The sequence below is a fragment of the Centrocercus urophasianus genome, unplaced genomic scaffold, assembly GCF_019232065.1.
Source record: "Centrocercus urophasianus isolate 14NV4802_14NV808 unplaced genomic scaffold, USGS_Curo_1.0 seq_11, whole genome shotgun sequence".
Taxonomy (NCBI): Eukaryota; Metazoa; Chordata; class Aves; order Galliformes; family Phasianidae; genus Centrocercus; species Centrocercus urophasianus.
The window spans coordinates 6,069,352-6,087,778 of NW_024884253.1; the positions used below are offsets into that span (position 1 = coordinate 6,069,352).

The 18,427-nt window shown below is 36.8% G+C and overlaps 1 protein-coding gene across 3 annotated transcripts in view; it reads left to right on the top strand.

Moving 5' to 3' along the window:
- ZFAT (zinc finger and AT-hook domain containing) overlaps positions 1-18,427 on the top strand; it is an 83,883-nt gene that overhangs the window by 21,304 nt on the left and 44,152 nt on the right. For 2 of the 3 annotated variants that reach the window (XM_042808669.1, XM_042808670.1), the window contains exons 4-7: positions 8,207-8,380; positions 12,557-12,707; positions 12,979-14,444; positions 15,627-15,859. In XM_042808669.1, coding sequence (XP_042664603.1) covers positions 8,207-8,380; positions 12,557-12,707; positions 12,979-14,444; positions 15,627-15,859 — 2,024 coding nt within the window. The remainder of the gene's footprint in view (positions 1-8,206; positions 8,381-12,556; positions 12,708-12,978; positions 14,445-15,626; positions 15,860-18,427) is intronic. The other variant, XM_042808671.1, reaches the window with a different exon arrangement.

Sequence of the window (18,427 nt, forward strand, 5' to 3'; positions counted from 1 at the left end):
ACAGTGAGGTGTTCTCAGATCCTTCTCTTCTCCAAGCTAAACAAGCTGAACTTCTTCAACCTTTCTTCATAGGAGAGGTGCTCCAGCCCTCTTACCGTCTTTGTGGCTTCAGGAAACTTGCTGAGAGTACACTTGATGCCAGTGTGTATGTTGTCGATAATGATTTAAGAGTACTACGTCCAACATGGACTTCTGGGAGACACCACTTGTGACTGGCCTCCACCTGGACATAGAGCTGTTGACCACAACCCTCTGACTGTGACCTTCCAACCAATTCTTTATCCGCTGAATAGTTTAGCCTTGAATTCGTTTCTTTAGCTGCATTGTTTAACACGCATTGCATATTGCTGTGTCGATCCTACTTACAGACAGTATTTGCCATTGCTTTTTTTTCCATTTTTCTGTTACTGTTTTGCGTCCACTCTATCATTATGATACACAGCGAGAGTGACTGCATTTTGCTTCCAGTGATTTGTGTAGTTTAACCCCTGTGGCTACGACTAATTTATTTAAAATGGGTTTGGAATATGTTGACAGAACAGAAACTCTTACCTGATTGTTTTGGGTTTTTTTTTCTGTCATCATTGGTAGGATTTTTATGATACATGTAGAGACACTCACTCCAGCAGTCTCATCTCTGAGAATGCAAGTGTCTGTGTCCTTTGCTGTTTGTATGTGTTAGGTACAATGTTAGCATTTGCATCTTTTTGTCAATGTTGCCTTTTCTGCATGCCCTTTTAAAAGAAAAAAGTGTCAGCTCAAATTAACTGCGCTAGATCTGTTAGCTCATTAGAGCTGCTAAATCTTATCTGGATCCGTTTTGCTACAAAACACATTGGCAGGTTTTTCAAAATAAATCGCTTAGTCTTTTCCTTTAAAAAAGAAAACAGCCTCAATTTTATTTGAATGGAACATTTTTTATTTATGTTCTGGCAAAAGCAAGTCAGTCAAGGAAAAATATGTCATTCTTGAACAACAAACAGTGAGGGCTTTTAGTTGTTGGTGTCTAGTGCAGACAGTGCCTCCAGCCCAAAGTTTCATGCTTAGATGGCAAACTGTGAAGGTATTGAGCACCATTTTTTAACTTGAAGGAATAATTGTTTGGATTACACCTGGGCAATTCTGTCTTCAGTCATCTACTGTTAGTTAACCCATCATGGGAGAACTTTTTCACCTCTCCCTTTGATGTATGAACTGTTTTGGAATAACTTTCCAGTTTTAGAATGTGTAGATAAAAGTAGCGTGCGTGTTGTTATTATCCTTTGAGAACGTGATTAGATGGAGTAGCTCAAAGCTTTTTGATGCGTGGACAAAACCAATATTATTTATCATAGCTTTATTGTTTTACCAGCTCAGAAAATATGTTCTCTAAACTTGTAGCTTTTGGAATATTATTATCAGACTGAGTTTCCATTACAAATAAAGTTCTGAGGATGGAAAGTGAACAAAAAAGTCTAAAAGACAAGAAATAATGTAATAGTAAATGTCTTTTTATCTGTTCACATAATTTCATGGGGACCTGCTCATACATGTACAAATATGCCAAGATTCGAAGTTGCTGAAGTTGTTTACAAGAGTTTTTGTACTGGAGGTTTCACCATGTCAGTGAAAGCTGTTAATCTCATTAGTTCACCTAGGTGAGCTACAAAGCTGCCTAGTTTTCTACGTGTCGGTATGTTCTGTGTTAATGAGTTGGAATGCACTATTGCACCATCTGTGAAATGGTGCTATTTTTGCATTGTTTTTTAAACCTGATCCTGCTCTTTTCGTTGGGTGCCATTTTACTGCATAATTCTGATAAATGCTTAATAGTCCTGTATTAACTTCTTGCCTGAGGTTCATAGTCACAATTTAGAAATCTTCATGTTTGCTTTCAGATTTTTCTTTTCTTAGGAGCCTTAAGTAACAGACTAACTAGATGATATGGAAATTGCTTATGCATCTGATCATTTATCATTCTTCCCAGCAACTCTGCTGTCCCTGTTTTGAGATGAAGGAGTGGAAGTACAGGCAGTGTTCAAAAGCATCTTTGATTTAGGCAGTGGCACGAAAATATTTATTTTGTGTGTGGCTTTTTTGTTTATAATGTTCGAGAAATATTGCAGTTGCTTGAGTAGACATGGTTGATGTCAACAATTTCTGGACTGAACTATCAGTGAGACAAAACTTCTCGAAGTTCTACGTTTTAGTGCATGTGAGAACAGCAGTACTGAAATTTCTGCCTCAACATTTCTCTGTTGTTGGTGTTCATAGAGCTGGGTGGAGAATTTTGTTGAGGCTCTTGGAACCTTCCAGTTAAAATACCTTTTCTTATTTCTGACACAGTGGTTAGAACAAGTGGCCAAAAATAGTAAAGACCTTTGACAGCAAGTTCTTTATTGTTTTTATCCTCTTGCCTAATGCAAACACTCCCCCACCCTTTTTTTCCACAGCTTTTGTCATTCCAACTTTAGATTGCTTTTGTTTCTCCACTGCTTCTGAGATTTTTTTCCTACTGTTTTCATCTACCACGTTTTTCATTTCTTGCAAAGTTTATCAGTGTGTGGATATCTGATATCTGAATGTATTACTAATAATAAAATGTGTTTTCACTTTGTACTGGATTTGGCTGGGATGGAATTCGTTTTCTTCAAGTGACTCATAATGTGCTGCACTTTTGATATATGACCAAAATAATGCTGTTGACACACTAGTGTTGTAGCTAGTGCTAAAGTATACTAAACTTAAATATTGAGATGCTATATATTGATATTCTGCATGATATTCTTTACTGAGAGGAACATAAGCGTATTGAGCTGAAATTAAACTATCAGGAAAGTTTTCCAAATAATAAAATATGTTGCTCATTTTTATAGATCCCTAAGGGAAGTAATGAAACACTTAGTTTGTTGGAGTTTTAAAACTGCAATAGATAAACAACTATAAAACTGTATTGAGGCAACAATATCTGTTGGTCTGAGAAATAATTGAAATAATTTCTCACTGAGATGGCCCTTCCCCTTTTTCAGGAGTCATCAAGCCTTACTGGTTGCTGAGTTGCTCTGTGCAGCTAACGTGCTGCTTTCATACATAATGATTACCTTCACCTCACAATCATAGAATTGTTACAATTGCAAGGGATTTTTGAGGTTATTTAGTCCAACTTAGCTGCCTTGAACTCCACTGAGGAACCTGCTAGATCAGGTTCCTCAGAGATCCGTCCAGCTTTTGCTTACAAATGCCCCAAACATATGCTCAGTAAACTTTATTTAATACAGGGTTTCTCTGCCCAAGTAGGTTGCTTTGATTTAAGCAGTTATGTAAGCACTAATTTTTGTTTTTGTTTGGTTAAACTAAATTGGAGTTTCTTGTTAATGGGTTGGCAGGAGATACCATCCGTTCTTTTTGTCCTAAGACAAAGTTGGATGAGTTGAGAAATGTTTCTGAACACGTGAATAAAAAGGAGATGCTGGAGCTCCTGCACTGCAGTGGTATTGATCTGGGGATTTTGACTTTTCCTGGGTTTGCTCAGTTCCCCAGCTCCTGCTCTGCACTCAATTGTTTTGAGAAAACAAGAAAACAAGATTAATTTAACCATCCTCCCCTTTCCACTCTGCAGCTTATGTGAATCTCTGGGAGTTATAGGAGCAGATGTTTGATGTCTGGAAATGGGATTTGGATGGAAGATAGACTGCAGCAGTGGACAGCCCACCTATCTTCTCTGGATTAAATCACTTCACACTAACTAAAAGGATTTTTAATTTTTAATTTTGATTAAAGAAGTGCCTGTGTCAATAGAGAAACTTGCAAAAGTTCCAGTTCACAATTTAAGACAATTTAATTCAAACATACAACTTCTTAAAACGTAAGCATACTCAGGCAACTTAAGAAATTATCCTTAAGAAGTTATATTACTGCTGGAACAGTATAACAGGCTTTGTAAGTGCTTCTGATCTGTTAAAATTAACTTCTGGTGGTTCATCAGATTTTATCAGCAGCAGTCTAGATATTCTTCTAGACCTTTTCAAGAGAGTCATAGGGAATTTGGAGCCTTCAGAATTCTTAAAAATGACACTTCAGCCTTAGTTTTAAACTTCTTTAACATCAGCTGGATTCTCATTTACATGAATTCTCTTTGCAAGTAATGCGCCAGTTTCTGCAAGAGAAACAATTACGTGTATTCATTTTGACTGGCTGCTATATTCTTACTACTATGAAATATCAGTATGTTCTATGGAGAAAAACAATAATTTTAATGAAGATTAGCTTAGAAACATGCCAATTAGAGATGTGTTGCAGTGCCTGTGAAACATAGTCCAATTATGAAAGCAGAGAGCAGTACTTTCAATTAAAGACTTAAACAGAAGCAAAGGACAGATGAACAGCCTGGTTCAACAGGACTTTGAAACTATTGGTTCCTTCAGAGTTGTCAGTTTTCCTCATCAGCACGGGCATGACTGCTCCTTAAATGTGTTAGAAAATTCTAACTGAAGCACTGCAGTATGTTTCTTGCACAAACACAGCGAGAATTTAACGTGCCTCTTGCTAGGTAAGGAAGGTCAGTCTATTAGTCTGTTGAGTCAGAGTGCCAGCTGTCGAAGTGCTGAGCTGACTGCTTAGCAAGGGAGATGCAAAGTGAGGCAGTTTATCTAAATAAATCTGTTTGTGAGCAAGCAGAGACTCTTACAGTTTGGAGAAACCTTACTTAGCTACTTAGGGTGATACTTCAATTGTTCCTAAATCATCTCAAAATCACTGGTGGATGCTTTTTCAATGCAGTAAGAATAGTAGTAGCTAAATGTATGGAAAGATCAAAGACTGTGGTGAAAGATCAAGACTGATTTTGACTCTGATGTCTAGTGGGAACTATAAAATAATTTTTGCAAGGAAGATATCTGAATTACTAAGATAGAAAGCTATCCTGTATTAGGGAAAGGCAATGCCCCGTAGTCAAAGCTGAAGCTCATCTTTTGTCTCCCACTGTTCTTTTCCTAAATGACCACCTAGTTCAGGTTGGTTTTGTTTGGTTGTTGTTTTTGGTTTTTTTTTGATGTGGAGGAAGAAAGCAGCTATCATTAGGAAGTGAGATGTTTTTGCTTTGGTGATTTGATGGAGAGTGGTTTGATATTTTTATGTCTCTTTCAGGTTACACACAGAATGCAGCATAGTTGTGTTTGTACAAAAATGTATTGGTCATGCGTGCAGCCTCTGCTCCTTACCAACAAACTGCTTCTGGAAGATGCTTGTTCCTCTCAGAAGTAGGGAGAATAGGCTTCAGTGTGGATTAGTGAGTGGATTTTGAAGTTAAGTACCAGAACTTGACTTTACACTGAGAGGAAGGCTTTGTGTTTTGCACGTATCATTGGAATGTTGATCATGTTCATACAAATATTCAGCTCTAGTTCAAGATGTATTGTAGATAAATCAGGTGAATTTTCTCCCTTACCTGCTTTTGGCCAAATTTGTGTGCCAGGTTTTCTGTACTACAGGGGTTTGCGCAGCACTCAGTGCCTTCCTAGCAGCTATGCATGAGCTGATTCTAGTCCTGTTAATTGCATTTTTCTCAGCTCGAAGGTGGAAGCTGAGATGCAAGTCTGCTTGAAGTATTTACCAGCTTTGTCTTTGTTATGTATTATGTATAAATTGCTTCTTAATAAAATTTCTGGAGTTTGTTTTGCAGGCAGGGAATTAGTCAGCTATATTTATTGTAATAGATTTGTTCTAGTACTTTTCTTCGTTGACCCTTGATCAAACTAAATCAGTCATCAAACTGCTCTGCCTAATAGAGGCAAAATTAGGAAAGAAAAGCAGCAAGTAATATTTGTTAGCTTGTTAAGGCTGTAACAGTAGTTTTCATTAGTGTCAACGAACCAACAAACTCAACTGACACAACTCTGTCCTTCTTACTAATTTTTATTAAAAAAAAAAAAAAAAATAGAATCCCAGCATTCTAAAGTTTATAGAGTTACAAGTTAAACATGAGAAGATCAGCCCAAAAAGTCTCCTGGTCTCTCATTACTCTCATTAAACGGATTCTTACTTTTTAATGGTTAGAAGAGAAGACTTGGGAGTAGGGTAGGAATCATGTTCCTACCAACATTTCACTGTGCTGCCCTAAGCAAAATGGGGAAACTTCTGCTGTTATTATCACATCTTTTGCTTCAGTCAGTAGTTCTGGATTTTTGTTAGCTATAAACATGCAAAATGCCTTTTGTTCACAGGCATAGCAAATAATTTTCACTAAATTACTGCCCACTGAATGTGACAGTGTAATCAACTCAATCGACTTCTGTATTTGTTGTTTAACAATACATAAAGTAGCCTCAGCGAGGTACACTTCACTAGGCAGCTTGCATGCTGATGCGTTCTTTTCCTCTGTGGAGCAGGTAAGATGTTTGTGATCACTCCTGCTGTGATATTTGTAAAGATGTGTTGTTGGTAGTAAAGTAATGGAGGCAGTTTCATGAAGGAAACATGGGAAAAATACACTGTTAGTAAGCTGCCACGCACCCTTCATCCCACTGCACAAGAAGTGTCTGCCAGAATGGGGTTATATCTTTATATTTAAATATCCCTTTGGAGTATTGCAGTGAAATGTTGCTGTTAGAATTACTCAGTTTCCATATCGGTCAATAAATTACAACTGTTCTAAGGAAGTAAATGGGGATATAATGAGATTCTTTGTGCTTATAAAGTAGTAATAATTTCCAGAACCATTGAAATCTACAGTGAAAAATTATTGTTGAGGAGAGCAATAAATAAGTGAATTTTTTTAATGCAGTCTAAACTGACTCCTACATATTTTCTTTCCTTCTACTTTTGCATTTAGTTAGAGGAATTGCAAATTAGCCAAGTGCTACTTACCTTGCTACCTGTGCTGCATTAGTTTGTGCTTGTTCCTTTTTTTTTTGAAGAATTGCCTATTGTCTTAAGCTCCTTTTTTTCCCCATGATTTTGGAACCAGAAACTCAGCTGAGTATTAACAGATTGCAAAATATTACTGCAATGAGAACACAGCGATTTCCATGTAGCATGTCATGCTACTGCTTTTGCTATTTACATGTTATAAACGACAGAACACACTCCAGCTTGTGCTGTTACTGCTGTATTTTTATATATTGTTTCCTTATCCCAGCACAGCAGCTACAGCCTTTTATGAATATACGCTGAATACTCTGGAGATTGTGTCAGATGCTTTAGATTTGGGGGGAAAAAAAAACCAAAACAATCTTCTGAAATTCATTGGGTTCATTTATAATTTTCTTTCTTCAGTTTTGAGCTTTCTTTAGTCATTACCTCTGGAATATTTGCATAATCCCCTAATTTGCCATGAGAGTTTCTCTAGCCTGTATTTCCAATCATTTCATCTAATGCAAGGAATGTTTTGAGTATAAACTTGAACCTCTCTTTTTTAAATTCTAATTCTTCATTTATAAGCACTTCTAGAAACAAATTTCAGTAAGGAATTCCTAATTTGCTCTAAGGAGAAAGAGCCTCAAGAAAGAGCTGAGCTGATCACGTATGTGTTATTTCAGATGAGTGTTTTGTAGACATTGTTGCTTTCTAGGTAGCAGGTCCAAAATTAATGCAGTTTAAGGATACGAAGGCATTCTGAACATTAGAAGACAGGGGGTCATTTAAAAGTGCAGGCCTTCAAAAGGCAAAGTTACAGCTCAAAGAGTTAGGCTGAACCAAATAAACTATTTTGAACTTCAGTGTTCAACGCTGAAAAAGAGAAGTATGTTTCTGTCTGTTGATTCATTGCAATGGTTGGGGGAAAAAGCCTAACCCAAAGAGTCTGTAGGAACATTTTCCATTAAACATGATGGGTAGTGAATCAAATACAAGGATGAATAATCCTGAAGTCACTGGGACGTGGAAAATGATTTGTTCTTTAATGATTAAATCATAAGAAATTGTTCCAGGTTTGTAGAATTTTTGCAAAAATCCACAATAATATAAAGATAATTTGGGAACATAAATGTTTCTCTGAGTCTAATTTTTATTATTAGTTTTTTTCTACTTTCTTTATTTGTATAATTATCATATTTTTTATTAATGAAAGGAGAAAAAATTTCCTTTAAGGATTCATGCAGCACACCTTGTTTAAATAACACGCAGTATTTTCGATAGCAGCATTCATTTTCTTCTGTGGTGTTCATAACTATTACCTGCATTTCTTTTGCATGTAGTTATATATATATTTTCTTTGATGTTTGCTCTTTAGGTAATGATTCTGACGTTGACCTTGACAGGAAGGAAGATGAGCGAGAAAAAACTCCAAAGAGGCCCAGAGTACAGAAAACAGAGAAAACTCCATCGACTAAGGAGACTGAGCAGGTTCCAGGGGCTAAAAATCCTATAATAAGTGTGGTTTTGACAGCCCATGAAGCTATTCCAGGTATTCAGAATCACCAATTAGTTAATCAGATTTGTTTCTGTTTATGTTGACACCGTATAGAAGAGAAATTGGTCTATACTGAAATGCTTAGGGTACATGCTATCTGAAAAATCAAGTATTTGGTTGGTCATTTTGATATAGAATCTCTGTGTCTGGCATCAGGATCATTGTAGAGCTACTTTATAGGTGACAAAGATTGGGAAAAGACTCTGTGGACCTGAATGTATTTATCTGCATTAACATGAGTAATGTTGAGTCTGTGAGGGATTTTAAAGAAGAAAAGGAAATATCATTGAACAAGGAAAAAAGAAGTATTTTTCTCTGATCATATCTTTATTTCAGCTCTTGACTCTATATATTTATGATAAATATAAATTTGATTATGAAAACACTAACAGCTCAAAGTATACAGAACTTAATATTTATGTTTACAAATAGATTGTTAGGAAATTTATATTTCAAAATCACATGAAGTTGCTGTTCAGTAGTTCTTCATCTGCGATTTTGCTTAGAGCCTTTGCATTGAAGGATTTTGAAATAATTTCAAACTTAGACTTGTATTTTCCTGTTGGTATAAACCTGGTACTTACCTGAATGACAAAATGCCTTTTTAGCAGTTTTGTGCATTCTTTTCAGCTTCGTAGCCTTTATTGTTCCCTTCACTGTTGCTAATAGTTCTGAACAGTTGTTTTGCTTACCTATCTCAGAACAATTAGAATGTATTTATTAATGTTGTGGGTTGGAAAATACCTGGATTTTCACTAAGCACAGTCTTGATGCTTTTGTTTGATGTGACCTTGAACTCTTCCTTACCTGTTGCTGAGCACTCATCTTCCCCACAGTCTCTGCCACCTTTTTAGGCTCTTCCCACCACATTCAGCTGCTTCTTCCATCCTGGCCTCATTCCCCTCACTGCCACATTGAAGGCTCCCTTTTATGCCTTCTGTTGCTTTGTCCAAAGAGAAACATGTGATGGTTGGTTAAGGGACTCACGTAGTTGTTGGTTACTGGATTTATACATGAACAGTGGCAAACAGAACTTTGGAGGAAGAGCTGTAATTTGGCTCTCCTCTGTCCAGGTGCTAAATTTTATGAACATTGCAACAATTTTTATCTTTGAGAGCTCTACCTTTCCCTTAGTAAGTAAACATTTTTTTCAAGAGGGAAAGAGGAGACATGATAGATAGTGCCATCAAAGCCCTATTTTCATAGGAAACCAGCCTAACGAGGCAAATACCGAGAATAAAAACAATATATAAGGCATGTGAAGACAGAAAGGAAATGAATATTTAGGGATGTTTGTTGCCTTAATTACTACCTGGTAATTTTTTATTTAATGTGAAGTTTCTGTTTTCTTCTTTCTATGCTTTTTGAATTATGGAGAATGTTAATTGGGAGCAGTTTGTGCACAGTAGGTTTCATTCAAAAATCTGTAATGGATTGAAGAAATGACAGTTAATTGTGTATTTGAAGCTGTTTCTGATTATCTTTTCATTTATTCGATTGGCAATTATTACGCTTACTAATTTGGAAGGTCCCAGGGAGAATATATACAATAAAAAGATAATTGCTATTATGGCAGTTAAGAATTATCATCCAGAATTTGCAAGTGCTGAAAGCTTAGAAGATATTTTTAGCATTTTTAAATTCTGGTTATGGTTGTGGTCAATGATTCTATGTCCAGGTGGAGGCCCAAAATGAGCAGTGTTCCCGAGGGGATCCATCTTGGGACCAGTACTCTATAACATCTTTATCAGTGACATGATGATGGGATTCAGTGCACCCTCAGCAAGTTTGCTGATGACACCAAGCTGAGTGGTGCGGTTGATACAGCAGAAGGAAGGGGTGCCATTCAGAGGGACCTTGAGAAACTCAAAAGATGTGCTCTTGTGAACCTAATGATGTTCAACAGAGCAAAGTGCAAGATTTTGCACGTGAGTCAGGGTAATCCCAGATATGTATATAAAGTAGGAGAAGAACTTGAGAGTAGTCCTGCTGAGAAAGACGTAGGGTCCTGATTGACAAAAAACTTAACATGAGCTGGCAGTGTGTGCTTGCAGCCTGAAAGGCCAATGGCATCCTGGGTGCTATCAGAAGAGGGGTTGGCCAGCAGGAAGAGGGAGGTGATTGTCCCTCTTTACTCTGTCCCATCCGGAGTACTGCATCTGAGTCTGGGGCCCCCAGCACAGGAAATATGTGGAACTTTTGGAGAGGGTCCAGAGGAGGGCTATGAAGATCATCAGAGAACTGGAGCACTATCCTGTAAGACAGGCTGAATGAGTTAGGCTTGTTCAACCTGGTAAAGAGAAGGCTGCGGGGAGACCTCATTACAGCCTTCCAATATTTAAGGAGAGTTTATAAACAAGAGGGAAATCAACTTTTTACCTGGGCAGATAATTTTTCTCTAAATGGAACAAGAGGGATTTTAATTTCATTCTATTATTAACGGAGCAATCACTCCTTGAATGTTTTTCCTTTTTTATTCATTTGTTTCATTTTGTAAATACTTATATTCTTACTGTTAACATACATATAATGTAGGCTCCTGTGTCTTTGTAAAATTATTTTGGTTCATACTTGGCTTCTATTTAGGTGCATTGAAATGAGATTAAAGACAAGTGTACTATCCAGGAAAAAGGAAATAAAGTGAAATATACTGAATTTCAGTTTTACATGAAGTTGTTAAGTTCATTTTTTGATTCAAAGATATTTTCATGTGCAACCTTTCTTGTTTCTCTATTGTCTGTATATCATAGAACAGTCTTTATGTATTACATATTTTATTCCTAGGGGCTATGAAAGTCATCTATTACTACATATTTAATGCATTGTTTTCTCTTCAGTACTCAGTATATGGTCCTTGCTTACTGTTTGTTTTCCAGTATCAGCCCTGAAATCAATTTTTGTTATCTTCAGATATTTTTCTAAAGTGCTTGTTAGTTGAATGTGAGAATTTCACAACTATATATAAATACTTGTAATATACGTGTTAATAAATAAGTAACTATACATATTACCACTTATAAACTTAGTAATATTCTCATTTAAAACATGGGTAGATGAATTACAGTTGGACTGTGAAATTAAAAAGGAAGGGATCAATCAATAATGAATGCTTGGTTTGATATACTTGAGGTTTCTCTTTGCGCTGTAAATTAATATTTATGTGATTATCTTCAGTGCTAAATGTGGATGCTTGACATTGAATATTTTCCATCCAGTTGTTTAGGGAAGGGAAAGGGGAAAAAAAAAAAAAGGCTGTTAAATGATCTCAATCACAATGTGCTCAAAATGTGCTCTTTCTGCCCCTTTTTGTGAAAGCTCTGTGGGATGGTATCTGATCTTTTTTGCATTAAACATAGCCCTTTTATCTCTGTTTTTAATGGAGACTTATAAGTGCACATAGCACGTGTTCCTTTGTTCTGAGTGGATGGCAGTTAGTCCCAAAACATAAGCAATAAAAATTTGTTCAAGGAAATTTTGTCCGGACTTTCAAACATAGACAAAACAGTGTCTTTTTCCCCAGCCTCATTTGTGGAACTGATTCAGCAGTTGAAGTTTTCAGTAGCATTATGAGACAGAAACTGATAAATTAAAAATGAGTTTTGAAAACTTAGTTTTTTAAAGGTGGAAATAATTGGATATGGGATCTTATAGCAGTAGGCATCAAGCACTTCTGTAATTCTGCAACACCAATAATTCTGTCACGTAATTTAAGCAGATATTTGGTGTGAGTACTGGTATCTTCTGGAATTGTACCCATCGTCCTATGCTCATGTACCTGTCATTATATGCATATGGAATTTAAAAATAGAAACTGAAATAGTTGAACTAATGATTACTGAGTTTAATGTTTTATTTATCGGGCAGTGCAGCAGTAGGACGGATTTTAAAAAAGGTGTATTTAGACTAGTTATGAGGAAGAAGTTCTTTCCTATGAGGGTGGTGAGGAACTGAAACAGGTTGCACAGAGAAGCTGCGTATCACCCATCCCTGGAAGTGCTCACAGCCAAGTTGGATGGGGCTTTGGGCAACTTGATCTAATGGAAGCAGGATTGGAAGTAGACAATCGTTAAATGCCCTTCCAACCTAAAGCATTTGGTGATTTACACTCATGTATTATAGATAATGCAGAATTTAGTCAAATACTGTTAACAGACATATTCTTTCTTTTAGGAGCCACAAAAATTGTTCCAGTTGAGGCTGCTCCCCAAGAAAGTGAACCCAGTACTCCAGAAACAGTGGTTCAAGACCCATCACAACGAAGAGGATATCAAGAATATGCAATTCAGCAGACTCCATATGAGCAGACAATGAAATCAATCAGGTAATTTTGAAGTATTTATCGTTAGTTCATACAAAATATTTCATTTTCATTGAAATCAATAGGGAAGCTTTGCATTCATATTTTCTGAGCCTTTTCAATAAAGGAGCAGCTAAAAATACTCTGTGCATAGGTTGTAGAATTTAAAAAAGCTGACAAGGAATATTTCTTTATAATAAATAAACATAAGTATTTGTGGCTGCTATGAATATCTATGAAATATTTGATACCAAGTTTCAATATTTTAAGTACTGCTATTTTTGTTTCTTTTTAGGTTAGGTCCAACTCAGCTGAAGATCTTTACATGTGAATACTGCAATAAGGTGTTCAAATTCAAACACTCCCTCCAAGCACATTTGAGGATTCATACTAATGAAAAACCATACAAGTGTTCATACTGCAATTATGCCAGTGCAATCAAAGCCAACCTTAATGTTCACTTGCGGAAACATACAGGGGAGAAATTTAGCTGTGACTGTTGTACGTTCACATGTCTCAGCAAAGGCCATCTCAAAGTCCATATTGAAAGAGTTCACAAGAAAATAAAGCAGCATTGTCGCTTCTGCAAAAAGAAATATTCAGATGTTAAAAATTTGATCAAGCATATCAAGGAAACACATGACCTTCAAGATAAGAAGGTGAAAGATGTTTTTGACGAGCTTCGCTTGATGACAAGAGAGGGCAAAAGACAACTTCTTTATGACTGCCATATTTGTGAACGCAAATTTAAAAATGAACTCGATCGAGACCGTCACATGCTTGTCCATGGTGATGAAAGGCCCTTTGCTTGTGAGCTCTGTGGTCATGGAGCAACTAAATACCAAGCTCTTGAGCTTCATGTTCGCAAACACCCGTTTGTCTATGTGTGTTCTGTGTGCCTGATGAAATTTGTCAGTTCTGTAAGACTCCGTGCTCACATCAAAGAAGTACATGCAGATTTGCAGGAAACTTCTGTTTTTAATAGTTCCATCAATCAAAGTTTCTGCCTGCTTGAGCCAGGAGGTGATATACAGCCAGAAGCACTTGGTGAACAGCTATCACAAACTGCAGATGAATTGACTATGATGAGTACTAATGCTGTTACCACACCATCTACTTGCACAGATGAATCGATAGCTGCAGATGTGAACCATAATGATCAGCATAATGGTGACTTAAAAACTAATTCCGTTTCTTCCTTAGAATGTGAAAATCCTCTGGTAGAGAACGTAGGAGAGACTGTGTGTGAGGCATCAGCAGAGGCAGCAGTCACAAACATTCAATCCTGTGTAATGTCAGATTGCTTTCTGCTGAAAAATGGCACCTCTGCTCCTGATGAGTTAAAAGATTCTGCTGCAAATGGAGAGGAATCTGATCACTGCAGTTCTGTAAATGAACGGGGTGAAGAAATTCAGCTTTTGCTCTCTGAGGATGCAAGTTTAAATGTGAGTCAAAACAATGCAGTGACTGAGGATCTTTCTGTTTCTGAAGAGAAAAATCAGTCTCTTCCTTCTAGTGAGTCAGAAACAAGCAATCCGTCAGTTCAGAACTCAACAGGAACAACTGACCCTTTGCTAGCACCAGATGCTAATGCAGCTGTCAGTCCACAGGCAGCCTCTTCTAATGCAGATAAATCAGATAATCGGAACGGAGCTGTTGCCTTTATGCAGATCTTGGATAGCTTACAGAAGAGACAAATGAACACAGAGTTGTGTGAGAGGATAAGGAAGGTTTATGGAGATTTGGAATGTGAATACTGTGGTAAGAAGCAGTACAAAGATGTGGGGGTTTTTGTTCCTTTTTTTTTTTAATGTTATATGTTGGGCTATCTTTTTCCTACTTCTCTGGTTTATAGTTTTTAGTAAATTTGTGTATTTTTGCATCAGTATTTTTTAGTTTGGTATGGACTGTGCAGTTCAGGGTAGTTTAACCTGTATAAACAAAATGAAATAATTGAAATCCCCTCATAAAACAGTCATAGAATGTAGTAAAGCAGAGCTTTGCCCTAATCGATTTTCTGTTGATTTGAAGTTTAATAGAACTGGACAGATTCTTTTTGCCTATCTGCCTTATCCTACCTCAGAACTTTTTACTGGGGCTGAGCAGAACAGACATAAGTGTCTGTGATGAGTATTAGCCAGTCTGTGCTTTAGCACTGAAGCTTCACTATTGTCTTAGTGTAAAATTCAGTCTTTGTTGTAAAGCATGGAATCATGTACTATCATACAAATTGTGTACAATGGATACGGTAGCTGATTTTTTTTAATCATTTTCTCTGACAATGAAAATTTTCATAATGTGGTTTAAGATCAGCACTGTTCTGATTCTATTTGATTTTTGTATTCATGGATGTGAGAAGACTATACATCCTCATTTATCCCAACTGCAGTTTTTTTAGCTGACACAGCTGGAGTGAAGTAATTGGGATTTTTCTCATAGTCTCCCTTTTTCAGAAGGGAACGGAGTCGAAGTTTTTGTTTTTTAAATTTTCGGTTTTAAACACCATAACATATGTTTTATTTATATGCATTTTAATTTTTTGGTGCCATTGTGTCAAAAGAACTTTTAGGAAGGAATAAAATGAAGGGAGGTGCCAAAAAAAGTTTTCTGACAAGCTCTTCTACTGAAGAGTTGAACTCAGTCTTCACTGAGAAGAGAAATAAAGGACTTCCTCATTAATAAAAAGGTCATTTATAGGTAATGGAGTTGCACTTGCTGTTTCAGGACATGACACAACCTTCTTAGACAAAAGCATTTTTGTAAACATTTTTGTTAGTAGACTCTTTAAGATAAGTTCTGTTTTTGTTTTTGCTTTTGTTTTGCAGCCAGAAGGGACACAATTCAAGCAGCATGATTTGTTGTAAAAGAAAATTGGGTATGCATTGGAATTTTCATTAACGATTGCTTAGAAATAATTCTTTCCATGTCTGGTTTTATTTTCAGGCAAGTTATTTTGGTACCAAGTACATTATGACATGCATGTTCGTACACACACTCGAGAACATTTATATTATTGCTCCCAGTGCAGTTACTCTTCCATCACCAAAAACTGCCTTAAGCGTCATGTCATTCAAAAGCACAGCAATATTTTGCTGAAATGTCCTACAGAGCATTGTGACTACTCTACTCCAGATAAATACAAGCTTCAGGCACATCTTAAAGTTCATTCTGAGCTGGTAAGTGACCAAAACTAACAAGCCAAGTAGTATGTTTATCTCAATTTAGTGTCATCTCCTTGGTGTTTGGAACCATGTGGCAATGCTTGAAGATACAAGAGCTCTAACCTGAGCATGAGTATTTCTGTCTGCCTGAGAAGTCTTAGATGAGCTGGTTACATGAGCTAGAGCAAGTATATATGTAGAATCATAGAATAATTCTGGTTGGAGAAGACCGCTAAGATCATTTCATCCAACCATCAAACCATTGCTGCCATGCCCGCTAAACCATGTCCCTCAGTGCCACGTCTACACTTCTCTTGGAAACACCAGGGTCAGTGACTCCACCATTTCCCTAAGTTGGATCACTCTTATTGTAGCTTCCCATATAGTGTTGTTATCCACTTTCTCCCTTCAGTTTTCCCAGTATTCTCAGATTCTTTACTTTTCTTTACTTCATTCCTTGGAGGCGGATCCTTTCCTTCTCAGAGAGATGATTGTGGTAAAATGAGTATTTATTTCTCTCTTAATTATTATAGTGAAGTTTAAATTGCTGAAAAGCTTTTTTATTAGTATTGTTTAGCAATAGTTCCAACTAGTTGCAGCCCATCTGTTTGACCAACCACCATTTTCTTTAGTGGCTACGAAGACCAAGAGTTCTGATATTAAAGTTTCCCATCTTAGTCAGTAAACCTTCCAGCCCTCAATGCCCGTTGCAGTTGCTTTTTTTGCATTAGAAGAGGTAGAAGAGATACGCTTTTAAGTGCCCTGTTGCGTGTTTTCTTTGAGACTATGTTAGAGACTGCATGCTGGACTGGGAACCCTCTTTCTCTAAAACACAAGCTTGGTGATATTTCTCTGATCTAACATTATTACATGAATAATGTAGAATGCACCGCTTACGGGCATGTTTCTTCTAATCACATGAGAAAATAACATCACAATTTGTTTAAACTACTGTGACAAGTGTTGGTGCACTCTGTCTTTTTTTACAAGTGAAATGTAATGTTTGAATTAAGGATTTGTGGTAATTTTTCCCCAGATGTGGACGGTTTCTAGCTACTAAATGAGCATAGCTGCTTCAAAAAGATGTTTACATATCAGCCTAATGTTTTCAGGTCATCTGCATTTTGCGGGTAGGCTCTTGGCAAATGTTTTCAACAAGTGAAGTTATTTTACAGGTATTTTTACTCTGATTAAGTAATAGTCTTATGGAACTGCAGGACAGCTTTAAAAACCAACAACCAGAGGGAAATAAAAACCAAAAACACACAAAAAAAAACCAAAAAACAACCACAACCAAACGACCAAACCAACCATAGATGACATAAAAAAAAGGTTTATTTTCCTCTTTATCCCACAAATTGCTGATGTTTTGATCAATCTGAATTCACTATGAATTATTTAAAAACTCATGAAACATATTTTTTAGGCTTCTTTTGAATTTATTAAGTTTATAATGTTCACCTGATGGGAAAAATCTGTGTAAATGATATCTGAGACTACTGTAAAAAAAGAGGCTAAAATTAGACTTCTGTGTCCTTGTCCTTTTTTCTCAAGTGTGATAAATATCTGACAGTTCCCACCAGGAGGATCATTTTCATGACACTAAATGGAACTGAGAAAATGCATTTCATAATTAAAAACATTGTGAAAGTGAGCTCTTTCAAAATTGTGCTTAGTGGTGCTTACTGCAAAATCTAGTTGAGTATTTAAATGAATTGAAAAAAATAATTTATTAGCATTTACTCAGTAACTAACCTTGGCAGTGCTCTTACTGGTCCTTTTGCCCGCTGCTTGATATATTTACTTAGTGCATACCTTCAGTAAATGGGGCTGCTCATCCAAAATACAGCACTTTAAAAAAGTAGGCACAGACAAATGCAGAAAGCTACTTTAATGATAGTTTTCATTTGCAAAATTAATACTTAATAAATATTAATTTTAAAGTTCCCCAGTGATAGCCAGTATGAAAATCTCAGTTCTGTAGACAAACGCACGTATTTCATTAGATTTTTCCTGGCTGCTTTTCAGCTGGATTCCTGTCTTACTTGATGAATGGGATAAATAATGTTTATTAAAAAGCAACTTTGTGCTAATTCCTGTCACTCATCATTTGCTCTGTACTGATAAACATCACAGAGAAGTTTGTGTGTGAAGTTATTATAAATCTATAAGTTATCTCCAAGATAAACACTGCTGGAGTTCTGATCCAGAATCCAGATCTGGCTGTGGTACTTCTAGATCTGGGATATTTGCCACTGTGTAGTCAAGAATGCAAGGTAATGAACAGAAAAAGAATTAACCAAACGTGTGAAGGAGGGAAGATTTAGGTTGGATGTTAGGGGGAAGTTCTATACAAGGAGAGTGGTTAGGCCCTGGAACGGGCTGCCCAGGGAGGTTGTGGATGCCCCGTCCTTGGACGTGTTCAAGGCCAGGTTGGACGGGGTCCTGGGCAACCTGATCTGAATGCGTGTGTTTGGTGGCCCTGCTAGGCAGGGGGGTTGGAACTACATGATCCTTGAGGTCCCTTCCAACCCGGGTGATTCTGTGATTCTGTGATTCTGTGATTCTGTGATTCTGTGATTC